Here is a 17,495-nt window from a genome sequence, read left to right as displayed (position 1 = left end):
GGCAGGGGGATGGGACGCACGTTATGGGGGGCCTGGGGGAGCTGCCCTGGCCTGGGCTTTGCCCCCAGCTCCCTCGGAGTCCCACTGGGGTCCCAGTGCTGGTGGGTGAGCCCCAAACCCTCCTGGGAGCCGAGTGGTGGCAGAAAGAACTGGAGATGCCAAAAACGGTGTGGAGAAGATGGGAAAATGGGGCAGGGAAAAGGGGAAATGAGGCAGGAAAATGGAGCAGGGAAATGGGGAAGGGGTAAGGGGGCCAGGCCAGGAGCATGAGGATGTGCAGTGCCTCCATCCCCATCCCTGCAGCTCCAGGTTGGTGCCGCTTTGGCCCCGCTGCAGGACACAGACACCAGAGATGCTTCACCCCTCCTTAAATAAACTTTAATTCTTTCTGGGGAGGGATGAGAGGAAACCAAAACCTCTCGAAGGCTGCGGAGCTGCAGCCCCCGGCTCATCCCCCCTGCCCCAGCCCACGGGGATGGGGGAGATGCTGCAGGTCCCTGAAGGCACAAGTGTCACTTCATCCCCTCCCCATGCGGCTGCCGCCATCCCCTGGCCTGGCTCCTGCAGCCCCCCCTACAAAAATACAGTCTCTCCAGTGCAGAACACCCTAAAAAACTATAGAGATTTCATCACTGTCCGATCCCCCCCTGCTGGAATCCTATGGGAAGCCGCTGGGTCTCCACTGAAGGGCGACTCGGAGCCCTCCCGAGCAGCACCGGGTTCCTGTGAGGGGCACATGGACCTTTCCAGCCCCACTGCTCAGCGCTGGGGGCCAGGAGCAACCACAGCACATGGTTCCCCATTCACTGGCACAGGACCTGCTCCCAGGTCTCTTCCCTGCAGCTCCTGTGGCCCCGTTCCAGCTGGATGAGGACCAGGGGCTGGATGAGATGGATGCTAGAGGCTCGGCTCCGTGCTGGCCTCTGCCTCCAGCTGCCGCTGGTACCTCCTCCGGCGCTCACAGCGTGGGCACGACCTGGCCCTGGCCTGGCATTCCCGGTGGAAGACGGTTTTGCATTCGCTGCACCTGGGAGAAACCAGGGAGAAAAACCCCAACTGTTGGTAACTGCAGAGGAAAGACCCAAACTGTCCCCATCAGAGCAGACCTGGAACACTGCATAGGCTGAAAGATCCATGGAATGGTTTGGGTTGAAGGGACCTTAAAGCTCATCCAGCTCCAACCCCTGCCACAGGCAGGGACCCCTTCCACTGGAGCAGCTGCTCCAAGCCCCTGTGTCCAACCTGGCCTTGAGCACTGCCAGGGATGGGGCAGCCACAGCTTCTCTGGGCACCCTGTGCCAGCGCCTCAGCACCCTCCCAGGGAACAGCTTCTGCCTCAGAGCTCAGCTCAGTCTCCCCTCTCTTGGGCAGGTTCAAGCCATTCCCCTTGGCCTGTCCCTACATCCCTTGTCCCAAGCCCCTCTCCAGGTTTCCTGCAGCCCCTTTAGGCACTGGAGCTGCTCTCAGGTCTCCCCAGAGAGGAGCAGGGGGGAATCCCTCCCTCAACTGCTGCTCATCCTCTGGGTCTGCAGCTCAGATCCTGCTCAGCAGCTTCTCACTTCCCGTCTGTTTTCACCAAGCACACACTGAGCAGAGCAGGGCAGGAGCCGGCTCCAGCTCAGGATGAACTCTGCTGGCAGGAGCAGCTGAAGATCCTCCTTAGGCTGAGAGCAAAGGCTCAGCCTGGAAGCAGCACCGTGGGAGCCGCCAGCAATGCGGGTGCTGCATCAAAGCAGGAGGTGCTGAGCGAGGTCTGAGCTCTGCTGTTGGAGCAGGGATGGTGCACGGCTGAGAGCCGGGGAGAGCAGCGCTGGGACACGGCCCTGCTGGGCTCCTTTGCTCACCAGGGCTGGAGGGCAGCCAGGAGAGCCCAACACATGGAGCAGGGACACCTTCCATGACCATGTTGCCCAAGGTGCAAGCAGAACACTGCTGGGTACCTTGCTTTCCCAAAGGATGAGTGGAGGGGAGCGTGCCCTGGTGGCAGGGGGGGTGGAACTGGATCAACTTTAGGGTCCCTCCAACCCAAACCTGTCTGTGATCCTATGAGGGTGCTGCCTGGCACCATGTGTTTTCCCAGTGGAATCCCTTTTCCCATGGCTCCTGGATTAGCAGCAGTGTTGAGGGGATGTGCAAAGCCAAGGGGGGGATTCACTCTGCCTGTTCCTGAGCGAGCAGCATCCCCTGCCTCCTCCTGCCAGTGCAGGGGCTGCAGGAAGCACAGGGTTCATTGTAGGAGGTGTTTGAGGCGCATCCTGCAGCGGGTGCAGTGTGACCCCCGCGGGCAGAGGGGCAGGAAGCAGGGCTGAGCTCGGTGAGGATGTTGGTGGAGCTGCTTTCCTGCCGCTCAGCCTCCTCCTCCACAAGCAGAGATCAACAACATGCAGAGCACAGCAGGCCAAGGGCTCCTGCCACAGCCCTGGGCTCCTTTCCTAAGGGAAAACCTTTCCCATAGGGATGTCCTTGGGAACAAGCACGATTCAGTCCTGCTCAGCCACCCTGGGAGTATCTGCAACCATGTAATGCATGGGGTGCCCACAGATCCTGGTCTTGGTATCTTCTGCAGGTTCTGGATGTTACTGCCAGGCAAAGCAAGACCACGCAGGAAGCATCTGCCTGAGAAACTTCTCTGTCAGGATTATGCTCATTCCCAAATAACCCCCCCAATCTGATCCTAACATCTGCGCAGCAGCTGAACCCCACTGCAGGCAGAGGGGGTTTAACCTGCCCAAGGGGAGACTGAGCTGAGCTCTGAGGCAGAAGCTGTTCCCTGGGAGGGTGCTGAGGCGCTGGCACAGGGTGCCCAGAGAAGCTGTGGCTGCCCCATCCCTGGCAGTGCTCAAGGACACAGGGGCTTGGAGCATCCTGCTCTATGGAAGGGGTCCCTGCCTGTGGCAGGGGTTGGAGCTGGAGGAGCTTTAATGTTCTTTCAAGCCTCCTTTTGCAGGCTGAGACCAAGGTGCTGGGTGGCTCTGCCATGCTCAGTCTGTAAAACCACTTCAGTTGGTGACATCTTGGCTCTGTCAGGATGGTCTTCTCCTGCCCTAAACAGCCGTCTTTGGGTTCAGATCATCTTGGGGCTGATGGGTACCACAAGGACATGGGTACCACGATGATGCACAATCAGCTCAGAGCTATTTCTAGGCCATCCCGAGGCTGTGTGTCCCTAAAAGGGCTCCAGCAATGGTCCAGGCTCCTGGGAACAGGCAGGGCACAAGCTCGGGGGTGGCCTTGCAGCAGGGGGTGGTGACAGGGATGTCACTGACCTGGTGGTAGTGTCAAACTCAAAGGGGAAGATGATGTCGCTGCTGTTGCAGAGCTGGCAGATGAAGCCGCGCTGGGTGCACAGGTCGCAGTTGTAGACGTGGTGAGAAGCAAACTGGAGCAGAGACTGCAGGAAGGTCTCAAAGACACCATCAGCTATCTGCAGAGCAGAGACAGCTCAGGCACTGGTGCACCACACAGACCCCATGTCACATCCATCCTTTGTGCTGCCACATGGAGACAAGCTCCAGAAACCACCCATACCCCATGTGCCTGGGTTGCAATGGGAGCCCAGAAAGAGCCGAGAGCAGCACCCACAGTTGGGAATCAGTGCAAAACCCAACTCCCCATCACCTCCAACACTATTTGCAGCAGACACAGGTTTGTTTGGAGCAGTGCTAACAGCAATGTTGGCTTAAAGAGAGGTGAAACAATTCATCCTGTGTCACCTCTGTAGCCCTCGGAGCCAAAGAACCACCATGCTCAATGCAGCATCTCCATGAATAAAACCTGGGATGGTTTCACCAGCAAAACCCCTGTGACCACACAGAGCTCTCACCTGCCTCAGGTCAGCGACGCTGTATTTGTGGGGATACTCCAAGAGGTAGTGCCTGTGATCAAGCCTGCAAAAGAAGAGAGGAAGGAGGTAGATGGTTTCCACCACATCTCCAATAAGCTTTGGAACAAGAAGCCCGGATGATGCAGACTCTTGAAGAGCAACACCACAGATGTTCAAATCGTGCCCCACATCCCAAATCCTGCTGCTGGGAATCATGTGAGAGCATTTCAAAGGGGGCAAAAGAAAAGAGAATCAGTATCTGGTGTGTTTTCCCAGGCGTTTCCTGTCCAACCAGAAGCAGCTCACTCAGGAAGGTGTTTCCTGAGTCACATCTCAATGTGTCAACAGATGGAGAACTCCTTAAGAGCAGACGACACGGAGCTAAAATCCAGCCCATGCCTTGGCTCCCTGCTCCAACAGTGAGGGATGAGGGGTGCAAAGAGGGGGACACAGGAGGAGTATCACCCAGAGAGGGACCTCACCGCTTGCTCAGCTCCTTCAGGGCCCCACTGCGGCACATGATGAGGTAATCCCCCAGCAGCTTCAGCTGCTCCCTGCTCCGGAGGATCCGTCCCATCCTGTCCACGTGGTCATAGAGGCTCTCGTTGACCAACTTGAGGTCGATCAGCGGCTGGTTACGGATCTGGCTGAGGAACCTGAAGGCCTGCTGGCAAACCTGGGGCAGGGAGAGGCAAGAGGTGGGCACGCACCCAGGTGTGCAGGAGGGTCTGAGGTGACACCTCCACCTCTGCTGCTGGTGGGAACGTTCAGCTGGACCTTCAGGATGCAGGAGCATCCATGCACTGACTGAGCCCAGACTCACCCCTCGCTTTGCCAGGTCCCAGTTGTGGATGAGGCGTGAGGGAATCACCGTCTCCTCGTCCCGGTGGCAACTGTCACAGTAGTAGAGACCGGAGAAGGCGCAGAGCTTGGGCTTGGCGAAGGAGAAGCCGATCTGCCTGGAGCAGCCTGCAGGGAGCAGGGAATGAGAGGATCTGTGCTGCCCTAGGTGCCTGTTCCCAGCACTGACAGGCAGGGGGGAAAGCTTTTGGGAGGGTGGAATGGAACAAGCAAGCTCTTGGAAGGGCTGGGGATCTGCTAAACCACCTTTATTACTGCAGTGGGGAAGCCAGGAGGAATCCAGCTCAGCTTTGCCACCCAACTGTGCTTCCTCCCCAAAATCATCATAATGGGCTTGATCTCTGAAGGCTTTTAAAGCCTCTTAAGCCCTGCCATGGAAGGAAACCTGCCCCAGGCTGGGAGGGGAAAGCTGGGCAGGCAGAGACCTCCAAGAAAACCTACACATAAAAGCTGAGAATTCATCTTTCCAGCTTGCTGCTTCCATCTGTTGGTAGGTAGAAGATGCAGGACAGAGCCTGGAGGTAAAACTAAATACACTGGAAAATACACATATATATCTAAGAAGAGAGATGAAAAGGAAACAAACACCTGCTGGAGGGTACAAGAAATACAATTGATGCAGGAGAGAGACCTGAAGTTAACTTCCCAAGGCACGGAGCAAACGGCACCTCCCAGGGAGGTCAGTGAGTGGTGTCCCATGAACCCAGCATCGCCCGGGTGCTGGGAGGGGTTAGTGGGAGGTTAGAGGAATGTTTTGCCAAACCAGCTCGTCACACCCATTGCAATGCTCACTCCTGTGCTGCCTTACTGGTAAAACAGCATTTGTTCCTGAGGGCACCTTCCCTGCAGGTTGGAGTCCTGGGCCTCCCCGTCCACCTAAGGTTGCTTTCAAGCCTCCCCGGCTATACCATTAAAGCCCCACTGGACCTGTGTTGGGTGGAATGGGGATGCAGCTTGGGAGGACTCACCCTGAGGACCCAAACCCCCAGAGGTGCCACTGAGTGTGGACATGGCGCTCGGGTGCCTCCCAGGGTTTGAATGGGGAACCAGCAGCTGGCATGGCCCAGGACACCCTAACTTGATGTCACCTTGTTAAACTGAATGATAACCTTGGGAAGATGGGGCTGCCCATGCCAAGGCTAGACTGGACAGGGCTTGGAGCAACCTACTCCAGTGGAATATGTCCCTGCCTAAGGCAGGAGGTTGGAACTGGATGAGCTGTAAGGTCCTTTCCAAGCCAAACCATTCTATGATTCCCTGAAGACGGAGCTGGGTTTCTGGACAACCCAACATATACCTGCACAGATGAAGCTCTGAGAGTCCAGGCCCTTCTCCATGGGGATGGCCACCAGGTATTGCAACAAGAAGCCGTTTTCCTTCACGATGTTCTTCAGGACAACCTGGGAGTGCCCATCCAAGCTGCCACCCAGCGTCAGAGCCTCCTCTGCACTCTCCAGGTAGGACATGAGCACTGCTCGGACCAGCTCCCTCCATGAGGCTGCTTCTTCTGCGTTCTCAGCCTGCAGCTTCAGGACTGCTTTGGAGGTGATCACCTTGAAGAAGGCAGGACCCCCAAGGCTTGTGTCCGGCAGGATGTCCTGGATGGTCTCTATGCCATAACTGTTGCTTAAAACTTTGTCATTGTTCCTGACTTTAAAGCACTTTAAAGTTTCCAGAGACAGGGAAAAAATAAAAGGGACCCAGGTTTTGTCCACGTCCACGTACAGAACAGCCTCTTTTATTGCATCCAGCTCCGGTTCACGAGCTGGAGTCCAGTCAAAGCTGTTCCCAGGCACGTCACTGTGCTGGAGCAGAGCAGTGGAGTCGCTCTGGATGGGCTGGGCTTCACCAGCCTCTTCTGGGTACTGCAGTGTCTCCCACTGCTCCTCCTCCAGCTGAGGCCGGCACTTGTGCAGCGCCTCACGGATCCTGTCCAGCCAGTCCTCGGCCTCGTCCCGAGAAGGAGCTCGGAGGTAGAGCTTCTTCCCTAGGAACACCAGCTCGAAGCGCCCGTCCGAGTGCGTCAGCGCCAGCGCCTCGCACCGCAGCAGGGAGTAGCTCTCCACACAGATCCGGTCCTCATGGTCCAGCAGGAGCCGAAGCTCCAGCGGCGACAGCTCACAGGAGAACTCCTTCCATATCCCCATGGCTCCTCTCCGCTCCAGGGTGCCCAGCTTCAGGAGCCCTCGGAAAGGGTTGGAAAGCCCTGGGGCAGAAGCAGATGTCTCGGGTTAGCCAGTAAAGGGGAAGCCAGTGGAAAGGGAAAAGCCAATGGGCTGCTCGCAGTGAGCAACCAGAAGCATCACAGCTTTGAGAGCTGGTCCTGGTGGGTGATGGGATGGGACAGGAGTTTACACGACCTTGGTCTCCATCATCTGTCCACGTATATCTGGGTACTGAGGCTTAGAATAAGTGGGATGGCATAAAGGAAAGCCTTGGCAGTGCTGGGGTAAGGGTTGGACTTGATGAGCTTAAAGGTCTTTTCCAACCTGGTTGATTCTATGGTTCTATGACCCTACTGCTACTATCAGCGCAGCAGCAAACAGCTGCCTCCCAAGCAACCCCTCACCCCCCAGCCCCTCAGCACTGCCCCTGGCAGAGGCTCCAGGTAAGCCCACGAGGGGAGGGCAGCCCGTACCCATCTGCCTCCGGTGCACCACGCTGAAGCCCTTCTGCTCCCGTTCTGGTGATGCTTTGGGCTTCCCACTCTCCCAGGAGGGCACCGAGAGCCTTTCCAAGTCCAGGGCACTGATGAGTCCTGGGGCAGGACCCTCCCCAGCTGCCTCGGGCCCAAAGCCGTTGGTGTTGGCTGTGGTTTCACTGCTCTCTCCTGGGGAAGGTCGGTAGAAATCATCTTCCGAGATCCAGCTCTTCCTTTTCTAGTTAAAAACAAACCCCAAATGAATGGTCAAAGTTATTGAACCCCCTGTGCCCCCCCAACATCCTCCCTGCACTGACCCCTCCCTGGGACTGTGCTGGCAAATACTGGGCTCACGTATTGGTGGGATGAACACAGTGAGGGTGGGAACTCGATGACCTTGCAGGTTCCTTCTGACCCAAACCATTCCATGGGTCTGGGACAAGGTCCCTGAACAAGCACCAGGAGCAAACCACAACCCAGCTGTGTTTCATCAGAAGCAGCAGCTTCCTTAGACCCAGCGCATCCCTTCCAGGGCTGCATCCCACAGGAACATCCTCTCACTCACCCTACCTGGCTCTCCAGGAGCCCTGAACTCTGAATAACAGAGAGCAGAAGAGCTGCCCCCTCCCTGCAGCGAGGAGCAGGGGAGGCTCCTGCTGCAGCTCCGGAGCAGGAATGCAGGTTGCCCCGTGAGTCATGCGGAAGCAGGGGGGAATTTCCTGTTGACACCGTATGTTATACATAGATTAGGTCAAACTGGCCCAGTGCCACAAGGAAGCAGCGGAAATGGGATAACTGGGAGGCAGCTGAAAGGAGCAGAGACCAAAAAGAGAAGCTGTTTTGTGGGCAGGGGGAGGTCTGAAGTACATCCTAACCTCACCAGGATGGACGTGATGGGAACCAGGATGGAAACAATGGGAACCAGCATGGAAAAGTCAGTAACAAATGAGACAGAAAACGGAGCTGTTCAAAGAGTTTCCTACAAGCAGAAGCAAGAGGATCAACTCCTCGGCAGCAGCAAGGGAAATCCGCTGCTGTTCCTGCTGGCCTAAGCACCAGGGAATGCCATCTTGCTCTGGGAAAAGCCTGCAGAGACCAGAACTTCCTCAGAACCTGTCACAGGTTTTATTTCCCTTCTCCATTATCTCTCTTCTATTTTCCATTATATAGATGCTCTTGTGAGACCCCACCTGCAGCACTGTGTGCAGTTGTGGGGCCCCAACACAAGGACATGGAGCTGTTGGAGAAAGTCCAGAAGAGGCCATGAGGATGATCAGCACCTCCCGTATGGAACTGGATGAGCTTTAAGGTCTCTTCCAACCCAAACCAGTGTGGGATTCTATGACTCCATCTACTGCTCAGGAAGCATGAACCCAAGGAGACGGACAGCAAGTGAGCTGTGACACCTACCGGACAAGGCAGCACAGGGGACAGGAGGTACTCGGCTGTTGGGCTGCTCACAGCCTGCTTCTCTCTGCTGCTCTCCATGCTGCTCCTGCCTGGCTCTCCTCTGCTGGGCCCGGCACGGTGTGTGCCCCATGCTCCATCTCCATCCCCATCCCCGGTGCTCACCACATCCCCTGTCCCAGCAGAGCCAGGGCTGTCCGTGCTGGGGGGTGGCTGCTGGGGAGCTCCATGGGGCACTGCCAGAGGGGGGGGTGATGTGGCCGTGGGGCAGGCGGGTGGCTGTGGGGAGCAGCCCAGCACGCTGGGGAGCAGCCGTTCCTCCGGAGCCTCCTGGCTGGGCTTGGCTTTGCTGAACTCGGACAGCACCCTGGGAATACGGAAGAGTGATCAGTGTGAACATAGCCACGGTCACCAGACCCTACCCAACACACAGCGACTGCACATTAGAACCCCAGCAAAGGGCTCAGCATCACAGCTCATCTGTGCTCTGGCAGCACCGTGTGGCTGCAGAAACACCTCCCTGGCAATGACAGCGCGGACAGGAGATGTGTGATTTGTGCTGCACAGAGCAGGGAGCCTGCCTGCAAGGATGCACTTCCCAAGTACACGTTCCTGGGGTGTAATTCACTGCTGATGGACATCTGCTACGGGAGGGAGAGCGCTGGATGCTCCCCACGTCCCCAGCCACACACAGAGCTCCTGGACACGGACCCAGCCATGGGTTTGTGCCAGTTTCCCTAACTGTTAACAAGCAGTTCCGAGTGGAGCCCGGCCAGATGAGAAGCTGTTCCCATGCCCCTGCTTCACCACCAGCCAGGGGGAATTAAAGCAGCCCCAAATGATGGCTTTCCACCACGAGTTTAATCCAATCAAGGCAGGTTCTTCCAGGATGATGTAAAATCCTGCAGGTAATGATGCTGGTACTGATGAGGAAGAGACTTAAACCCCCCCGGAAGACCCTTATTGGGAAGAGGGTGTCTTCGCCAACCAGCACCAGGCTCCTTCTGAGCCAGGTTTTAAAGGTGGCAGGGAAAATATTTCCTGATTACTCAGAGTTTATATAACCCCTGGAATTCTTTGTGCTTGGCACAAATAGATCATGACGATGACAAACTAACAACCTCCCTCCTCTAAATCATCCACTGAAGCTGCAAATTACAGCCCTTTCCTGTGACCAAACTCATTTCTTCCTCCCTGCAGAAAGCCCCAGAGCATCCCCCAGCGAACGCCAGGGAGATGGCACATTCCTGAGACCAGGCAGCAGCACTTCTCTGATGTTTGTGCCTCGGTAAGGAGGACAGACACACACTTCAGTGGGCAGGAGCTCATCTGCCCAGCAGCAGGCTCCAGCAACAGGTACTGAGTGGTTCTCTTTACCTTTCAGGCTTTTCCCAGGAGGAACAATCATAGAATCTCAGACTGGTCTGAGTTGGAGGGGACCTTAAAGCTCCAACCCCTCCCACGGGCAGGGACCCCTTCCACTGGAGCAGTCCCTAATGAAGAGTCCCTCTCCAGCATCCTTGTAGCCCCCTTCAGACACTGGAAGCTGCTCTGAGGTCTCCACGCAGCTTCTCTTCTCCAGGCTGAACAGCCCCAATGCTCTCAGCCTGGCTCCATACGGGATCCCTCCAGCCCCCTAAAATACGGGTTGTTAAAGAAAACCCTTCCTGCCTAGAGAGAGAAATGAACAAGAGCCCAGGAGAGGGTTAAGGATCCCTCTGAAGAGGAGATGGGAGAACACTCACTCCTGCAGCGACCGGTCCAGGTCCTCAGCAGTGGCCGTGCCCAGGTCGGAGTCGCAGGACAGAGGCTCCTCGCCCCGCTCGGGGCTGCGGGCGCAGTGGGCTGGGAGGATGCTGTCAGAGCCCAGGCTGGACGAGAGCTGGGATGAGCTGGTGGTGTTGAGGCTCAGTGAGGACGACGTGAGCTTGGTTTTGCTGCTGGCTTTGCTGATGGGGAGGGCAGAGGGTTGAATCTCGATCTCATCTGACCCCGAGGAGTGGGAGATGGAACCCAGCGATGCTTTTCTGTGGGGTTCGGATGTTGAGGACGTGAGGGGCTCCAGCAGCTCCGAAACAGGACACAGACCCGACAGGGACAGAGGGGTGATAGTCCACTCGTTCAGAACTGCTGATTTATAGGAGAGCTCGAAGGTTAAGGATGTTAAACCTTGCAAGTAGCAAAGGAGAAACTCACACTCTTCCGCATCTAAGAGCAGAGCAGTGCTTTGGTAGTACTCAGGCAGTGGGGACTTGTCCCGCAGCAGCAGCTTCAGGTAACACTCCATGAGGCCATCATTGAGAGCCAGCCGCAGCCAGGCTCGGCAGCGCCCCACGTCCGTGTTGATAAAGATGAGTTGCTCCAACTCCGAGATGATATTTCTTAGGGAAAAGGCAGGAAAAGAACAGAGCAGGATGTGAGCAGCTCTGGTTTGGGTCCATCACCGGGTGCAGGAGGGGCAGATCTCCCATCAGGAACTGCCCATCCTGCTCTGCTGTGGAGTTTATGAGTTGGAACAGGTCTGTGGAAAACCTCTTTCCTTCATGGAAAACACAGTTCCCCACAAAGGAGAAAGAGCTTCTGAGTCACAGAATGGTCAGGCTTTGAAAGGACCTGAAAATCATCCAGTTCCAAGGCTAAATACATCGGTAACAACTGCAGGCACCCCTGGGGTACCTCTGGGTGCTTGTCCTCTCTCTGGCTGAAGGCATCTCCCTGAACCAAGGATACAGAGGGGGAATCCCCACTGTCCCTGCACCTTGGTGGGGCTGGCTCTGGCTGATACTCGTGGTGACAAATCCCAGCTTCACAGTTAAAGTCAACCACAACACAGGCAAACTGCTGTGGCAGCCCAAAAAACCCCTAACCAGGTCAGGCTGAGCTCAAGCAACCTCAGCCTCAATTCAGCCATTCCCCCCTACGATCCAACAGCAACACCACACTCAATGCTCCCTGGTCCCAGGTGCCACAACAAAAGTGTTGTAACTATTTTCTTTAATCTGTCTCTCAAGAAAGAGGAGAGAAAAAAACTTCAAAGGGCACAAAAATATCCCCAAAAATCCCTGCAGTGAGTGGAAGGTTTTATTTAAGGCTGTATTTATTGAAGGGTTATTTTCATCCACTCGTCTATAATGGATGAGTCGGTGATGAAGTTGGATGAGGCTTTCAAAACTCTGTGTGGGCTGTTCTTTACTGTGGGAGGATTCTGCTTAGGGAGTGGCTCAGAAAACCCCCACTAAATGACAGGTACTGAGGTGAGACCTCCTCAGGCTGGGACATGGGGAAATGGAGGACAACAAAGGGAAACCAGACCCTGCAATGTGCATCTCATAACCCACTGCTGCTGTCACCAGGTCCCACAGGGGACACTGAGTCCCCTGCATAGCCTGGCACCCAAAACTAAGGAAGGGTGCCCAGCCCAGCATCATTGTGATGCCAAGACACCCTGGGAGAGCAGCTGAAGGGACTGAGCACAGGGGATGGGTGGACACGTATCCTTCCGCTGAGCCATCCTCCTGTTTGCCATCCCCTGAATGCTGTGGCTTTTGCACCGAGGGGACAAACCTGAGAGTACAAACCCCATTTGGGCAGGGATGGGCACTCACCGGTGGGTGATGCTCTTCAGAAGACCCCAGAAGACTGGCTGGGGAAGTGGTGCCCGACTCCCTGTTTTCTTCCCTTTCCCCCCACTCTCTGTCTTGATGTGCTTTGCCTTCAGCCCGTGCACAAAGACAGCTTCCAGAGCGCTGCAGAGGGTGTTGGCATTCCCATCATCACTGGTTACAACAGCATCTGAGGTCACGTACTGCTTCTGCAGTGCCTTGATGGCATTCACCAGCTGCTTCTTGATCAGCTGCAAGACAGGAGGTACAAGCCTGGCTTAAAAGAAGGAAGTATTAGGGAAGGTTTCATATAAAAAGGCCTGCAAAACCACAAGGCTTATCCAAAATGAACCATGTGAGTGTGAGGGAGGCCCACAACTGACCTGCTCGAGCTGGGGACTCACCTCGTGGCATCACAGTTCATCTGCCTTTAGTTTGTAATCAAAGGAGTAATTTGTGTAACTGTAGCTGGTGGTTTGGGGCCCATGGGCTTGCTGGGGTTGCCTTAGGAGTGTGTGATGCTTCCCCTGCAGACACCAAATTGCTGAAGAGTCATCGAATCCCAGCCTGGTTTGGGTTGGAAGGGACCTTAAAGCTCCTCCAGCTCCAACCCCTGCCACGGGCAGGGACCCCTTCCACTGGAGCAGCTGCTCCAAGCCCCTGTGTCCAACCTGGCCTTGAGCACTGCCAGGGATGGGGCAGCCACAGCTGCTCTGGGACAGGGAGAAACTGGCTCCTTCCATACACTTGCTCAGGGGAACACAGATTAAATAACCTGGGGTGAGGAAACAGAAACCAAAAGGAGGAAGCAAGGGCTGGGATAGGACTTGAACTCGTGCAGATCAGCCCAAGCAGCACGTGATGCTCTAACAAGTCCCATGGGCAGGAATCAAAGCCATCAATCCCACCAGTGCACTGAGCAGCTGGGCTGTGCCCATCAACCCCCTGGTGCTATGGGGGACAGACCCCCCCCAAAGATGCTTTTGGAACATGGCTGGGGTTTAGTTGCTGCCTTCAGAGCCTTTGAAGCTGGGACATGGGAATGTTCCCTTCCAGCAGCTCTGCCTCCCCCTGTCTCACACCAGCTGGAGCAAGCACAGGGAGTTTCACAATCTGATGCTGGTGGAGAGGATTCTGTCCCCAGCACAGCTGAGCTCGGGTGTCTCAATCAACCTCACTGCAAAGGAAAGCTGCAATTCCCAGCAGGCATTTGGCAAACACTGCGAATCCAGCCAGGATCCCACCACCAATGCACATTTCAACACCCCCCACGCAGCATTCCATGTGCCTGGGGCAGAGCTGTGACTTGAGCCTGGCTTGGCTGCACAAACCCAGCTCCCATTTCCAGCCCAGGATATCTGTTGCTTTCCCAGCAGCCGTAGCCCAAGGAGAAGAGCCACAACATGCACCTTGTCCCTGCTGGCATCGGGGACACCCCCAGCTCTGCTGCCAGCACCGGCTGCAGCAAACGGGGGCTCCAGGGTTAAAGAGTGCACTGATTCCATGTGCCACACAGGGATGAACTCTGCTGGGGAGAACAATGGGTTTGGATGTGGCTCCTGAGAGTGCTCAGGCTCCCAGAGCTGCAGAAGGGCAAACGCAGGGAGCAGCATCAGTGCTGAGCGCTCCCCCGGCCCTCGCTGGGTCCTGCCATGAGGAACAAAGCCCAGAGTAGAGCCTGGTGTGGTTTAACTCGTGGCTGCCCTATTCCTTTAACCCTCCCACCAGACAAACCACCATGGATCCGCTCTCTTGCAAAGCAGGAACCACCTTTGCCCATAGAACCCAGCCCAATCCCAGCCAGCAGCACCCACAGGTCCCACCATGACCCTGCTGCTAACTGGAGTCTCACTGGGGAGGAACTGGTGCTGTGTGGGAGCACTGGGGTGCCTCACTCACCTGTATGGCTTCCTTGGGGTCATCAGTGTGGCTCGAATGCATCTCAGCTGCTGCCGCTCCCCGTGCCGGGCGCTGCCTTCACATGTCACCTTTGGGACAAGGAGGAAGGTTTGAGCACCCTCTGGTTGACACCTCCCTCGCCTGCCCCACAAGAGGCACAGATCCTGCACCGAGGGGTTCTGCAAGCACTCACAGCCAGGATGCTGCTGGGACCGACCCACTTCCAACCACACTGAAACACACCAGGCTCCCCCCGACCAGGAGGGCTCAGGCAAAACAGCATAGCCAAGAGACCAAGGGGGAGTAAATCATCCCCTGGCAGCTGCCTGCAGGCAGCCCTCAAGGTGGGGGAGATGCCAGGGCAGCCAAACAAGCAGTGATGCACACAGGGCCATGGTTTCCCTTCTGTTTCTACACCTCCTGCAACGAGCAGGCACCACCAAGGGAACCAAAACAGGCAGTTAGCAACTGAGCCTGTATGACAGCCCTTGAAACCATGGGGATGGCATGAAGGTGGCCTGGACAGAGGCTGTCTGCCCAGCAGACCCTGGGCACAGGTGATGGCAGCTCAGCTCTCTGGAGCTCCTGAGGCCGATGTTACTGCTGAAGGCAGTTGGGATGGAGCCAGGGTGAGATTGAGGGTGACTGGATGAGATTAAAGTCCTTCCAACCCAAACCATTTGTGGCTTTCCTAACACCCACTGCCTCCACCATGGGACTCTCCACTCCCACCACGACCAGTCCAACCAGTTTGTCCCAGCATCGCGAATCCACACGGCACCGCTCCTGCTGGGACAGCATCTTCCTGAATAACAAGGGCGAGAAACCAGCCCTGAGGTGGATTTCAGCCATCCCAAGGCTGGTGGGACACAGGGAATGGCACCAGAGCACTTCCACACACCCTGGGGCTGCTCCTGGTGATCCGGGATGGCAAAGGGACGGGATGGATGTGCCAATGCCCAGGCAGGCTCAGCTCCCACGTCCCTTCCCAGCAGTCAGCACCCCCGAGGCTGCGCAGGCAGAGCCAACAGAAACCAGCAGCAAAGTGGAGCAGTTGAACCTACCGGGGAGCAGAGGCACTGGAGCAGGAGCAGAGGCACTGGAGGGAGAGCAGAGGCACTGGAGCAAGAGCAGAGCCGGGTCCTTCAGGAGGGGTGTGCTGGAATGAAGTCTGTGTCAGGACAGGCACAGACCCCGTCCTGGCTGCTCACAGTCCCCACAACAACACTGAGTTACTAATAAGCAGCAGGTCAGTGGAAACCACCAGCCCACGATGGCAGGAGCTGGTGACTCAAGGCCTGGACACGGAGCCAGTCACTTTCCAAGCACGAGAACTGCACCAGTCACCCTGTGCCCCAGGGAATGAGGGACTGGATGGCATCCTGGGACAATCCTCTCCTCCTACCCAGCGTCTGCCTTCCTCTCCTGAGCCCATGCACACCCAGCCACGCTTAAGTACAAGCTGACTCCAAGCAGGAGCAGCCTGGGAGCTGGCACGGCCAGGGCATTGCCTTGCTGCGTTCTGTGCCCATCTGACACGCTGGGAACTCGCATCCCTCGACGGCAGGACCAGGGTCTCTGGAAGCAACGAGAAGTGGGTGTTTAACTCCTGTTTCTGGACACAACAACCACCTTGTGCTTGTCTGAAGCTGCTCATGACAAGTGAGAAAGAGCCATTTATTGGCAACACCATGAACAAGACCCCAGAGGACGTGGGAGGGATCCCCTCGGTGCTGGGATCCCCCCGGTGCTGGGATCCCCTCGGTGCTGGGATCCCCCCACGGACCCTGCACCCCTGCCTGCCCCACAGCGCTCCGTGTCCCCCCCTGCCCCACAGCGCTCCGTGTCCCCCCTGCCCCACAGCGCTCCGTGTCCCTGCCTGCCCCACAGCGCTCCGTGTCCCCCCCTGCCCCACAGCGCTCCGTGTCCCCCCCTGCCCCACAGCGCTCCGTGTCCCTGCCTGCCCCACAGCGCTCCGTGTCCCCCCCTGCCCCACAGCGCTCCGTGTCCCTGCCTGCCCCACAGTGCTCCGTGTCCCCCCTGCCCCACAGCGCTCCGTGTCCCTGCCTGCCCCACAGCGCTCCGTGTCCCCCCTGCCCCACAGCGCTCCGTGTCCCCCCTGCCCCACAGCGCTCCGTGTCCCCCCCTACCCCACACCGCTCCGTGTCCCCCCCTGCCCCACAGTGCTCCGTGTCCCTGCCTGCCCCACAGCGCTCCGTGTCCCCCCCTGCCCCACAGCGCTCCGTGTCCCCCCCTGCCCCACCGGAACCCCCGCTCACCGGCTCCGCGCCGCCGCCGGCGCACCCGGAAGTACCGGGCTCGCCGGGAGGGCGCACGCCCCGCCCCTCCTGACGTCACCACGCAGACGGGGTGAGTCCCCGGGCCGGGGGGGCGCCATGTTCTGGTGGAGCGTGTGTAGACACCTGTACACACGTGTAAATACATGTAGACACGTGTAAATACATGTACACACGTGTAAATACCTGTACACACGTGTAAATACATGTACACACGTGTAAATACCTGTACACACGTGTAAATACCTGTACACACGTGTAAATACCTGTACACACGTGTAAATACATGTACACACGTGTAAATACCTGTACACACGTGTAAATACATGTACACACGTGTAAATACCTGTACACACGTGTAAATACATGTACACACGTGTAAATACATGTACACACGTGTAAATACATGTACACACGTGTAAATACATGTACACATGTGTAAATACATGTACACACGTGTAAATACATGTACACACGTGTAAATACATGTACACACGTGTAGACACCTGTACACACGTGTAAATACATGTACACACGTGTAAATACATGTACACACGTGTAGACACCTGTACACACCTGTAAATACATGTACACACGTGTAAATACCTGTACACACGTGTAAATACATGTACACACGTGTAAATACCTGTACACACGTGTAAATACATGTACACACGTGTAAATACCTGTACACACGTGTAAATACATGTACACACGTGTAAATACATGTACACACGTGTAAATACATGTACACACGTGTAAATACATGTACACACGTGTAAATACCTGTACACATGTGTAAATACATGTACACACGTGTAAATACATGTACACACGTGTAAATACATGTACACACGTGTAGACACCTGTACACACGTGTAAATACATGTACACACGTGTAAATACATGTACACACGTGTAGACACCTGTACACACCTGTAAATACATGTACACACGTGTAAATA

The 17,495-nt window shown here is 56.3% G+C and overlaps 1 protein-coding gene across 1 annotated transcript; it reads right to left on the bottom strand.

Moving 5' to 3' along the window:
- Nucleotides 1–364: 364 nt before the first annotated feature.
- PLEKHM1 (pleckstrin homology and RUN domain containing M1) lies at nt 365–16,574 on the bottom strand. The gene is made up of 13 exons (XM_034070264.1): nt 16,513–16,574; nt 15,298–15,811; nt 14,234–14,322; nt 12,338–12,585; nt 10,478–11,113; nt 8,736–9,099; nt 7,323–7,563; nt 5,982–6,890; nt 4,647–4,792; nt 4,306–4,499; nt 3,824–3,887; nt 3,267–3,424; nt 365–1,027 (listed from the first exon to the last, which is right to left on the bottom strand). Exons 3-13 carry the CDS (start codon nt 14,273–14,275, stop codon nt 898–900), a joined length of 3,132 nt encoding a protein of 1,043 aa, XP_033926155.1. The 5' UTR covers nt 14,276–14,322; nt 15,298–15,811; nt 16,513–16,574; the 3' UTR covers nt 365–897.
- Between the last annotated feature and the right edge of the window lie 921 nt (nt 16,575–17,495).

The sequence above is a fragment of the Melopsittacus undulatus genome, chromosome 17 (genome assembly GCF_012275295.1).
Source record: "Melopsittacus undulatus isolate bMelUnd1 chromosome 17, bMelUnd1.mat.Z, whole genome shotgun sequence".
Lineage (NCBI taxonomy): Eukaryota > Metazoa > Chordata > Aves > Psittaciformes > Psittaculidae > Melopsittacus > Melopsittacus undulatus.
This window is presented reverse-complemented; position numbering and strand designations above follow the sequence as displayed.

What these genes read in the sequence shown, in the direction of transcription:
- PLEKHM1 (XM_034070264.1), bottom strand. Translation starts at nt 14,275, where the DNA reads ATGCATTCGAGCCACACTGATGACCCCAAGGAAGCCATACAG. An exon ending in CTGGACCGGTCGCTGCAGGA is followed by an intron (nt 9,100 to 10,477) that starts GTGAGTGTTCTC and finishes CCGTATTCCCAG; the next exon opens with GGTGCTGTCCGAGTTCAGCA. An exon ending in GGGACCTGGCAAAGCGAGGG is followed by an intron (nt 4,500 to 4,646) that starts GTGAGTCTGGGC and finishes TCCCTGCCCCAG; the next exon opens with GTTTGCCAGCAGGCCTTCAG.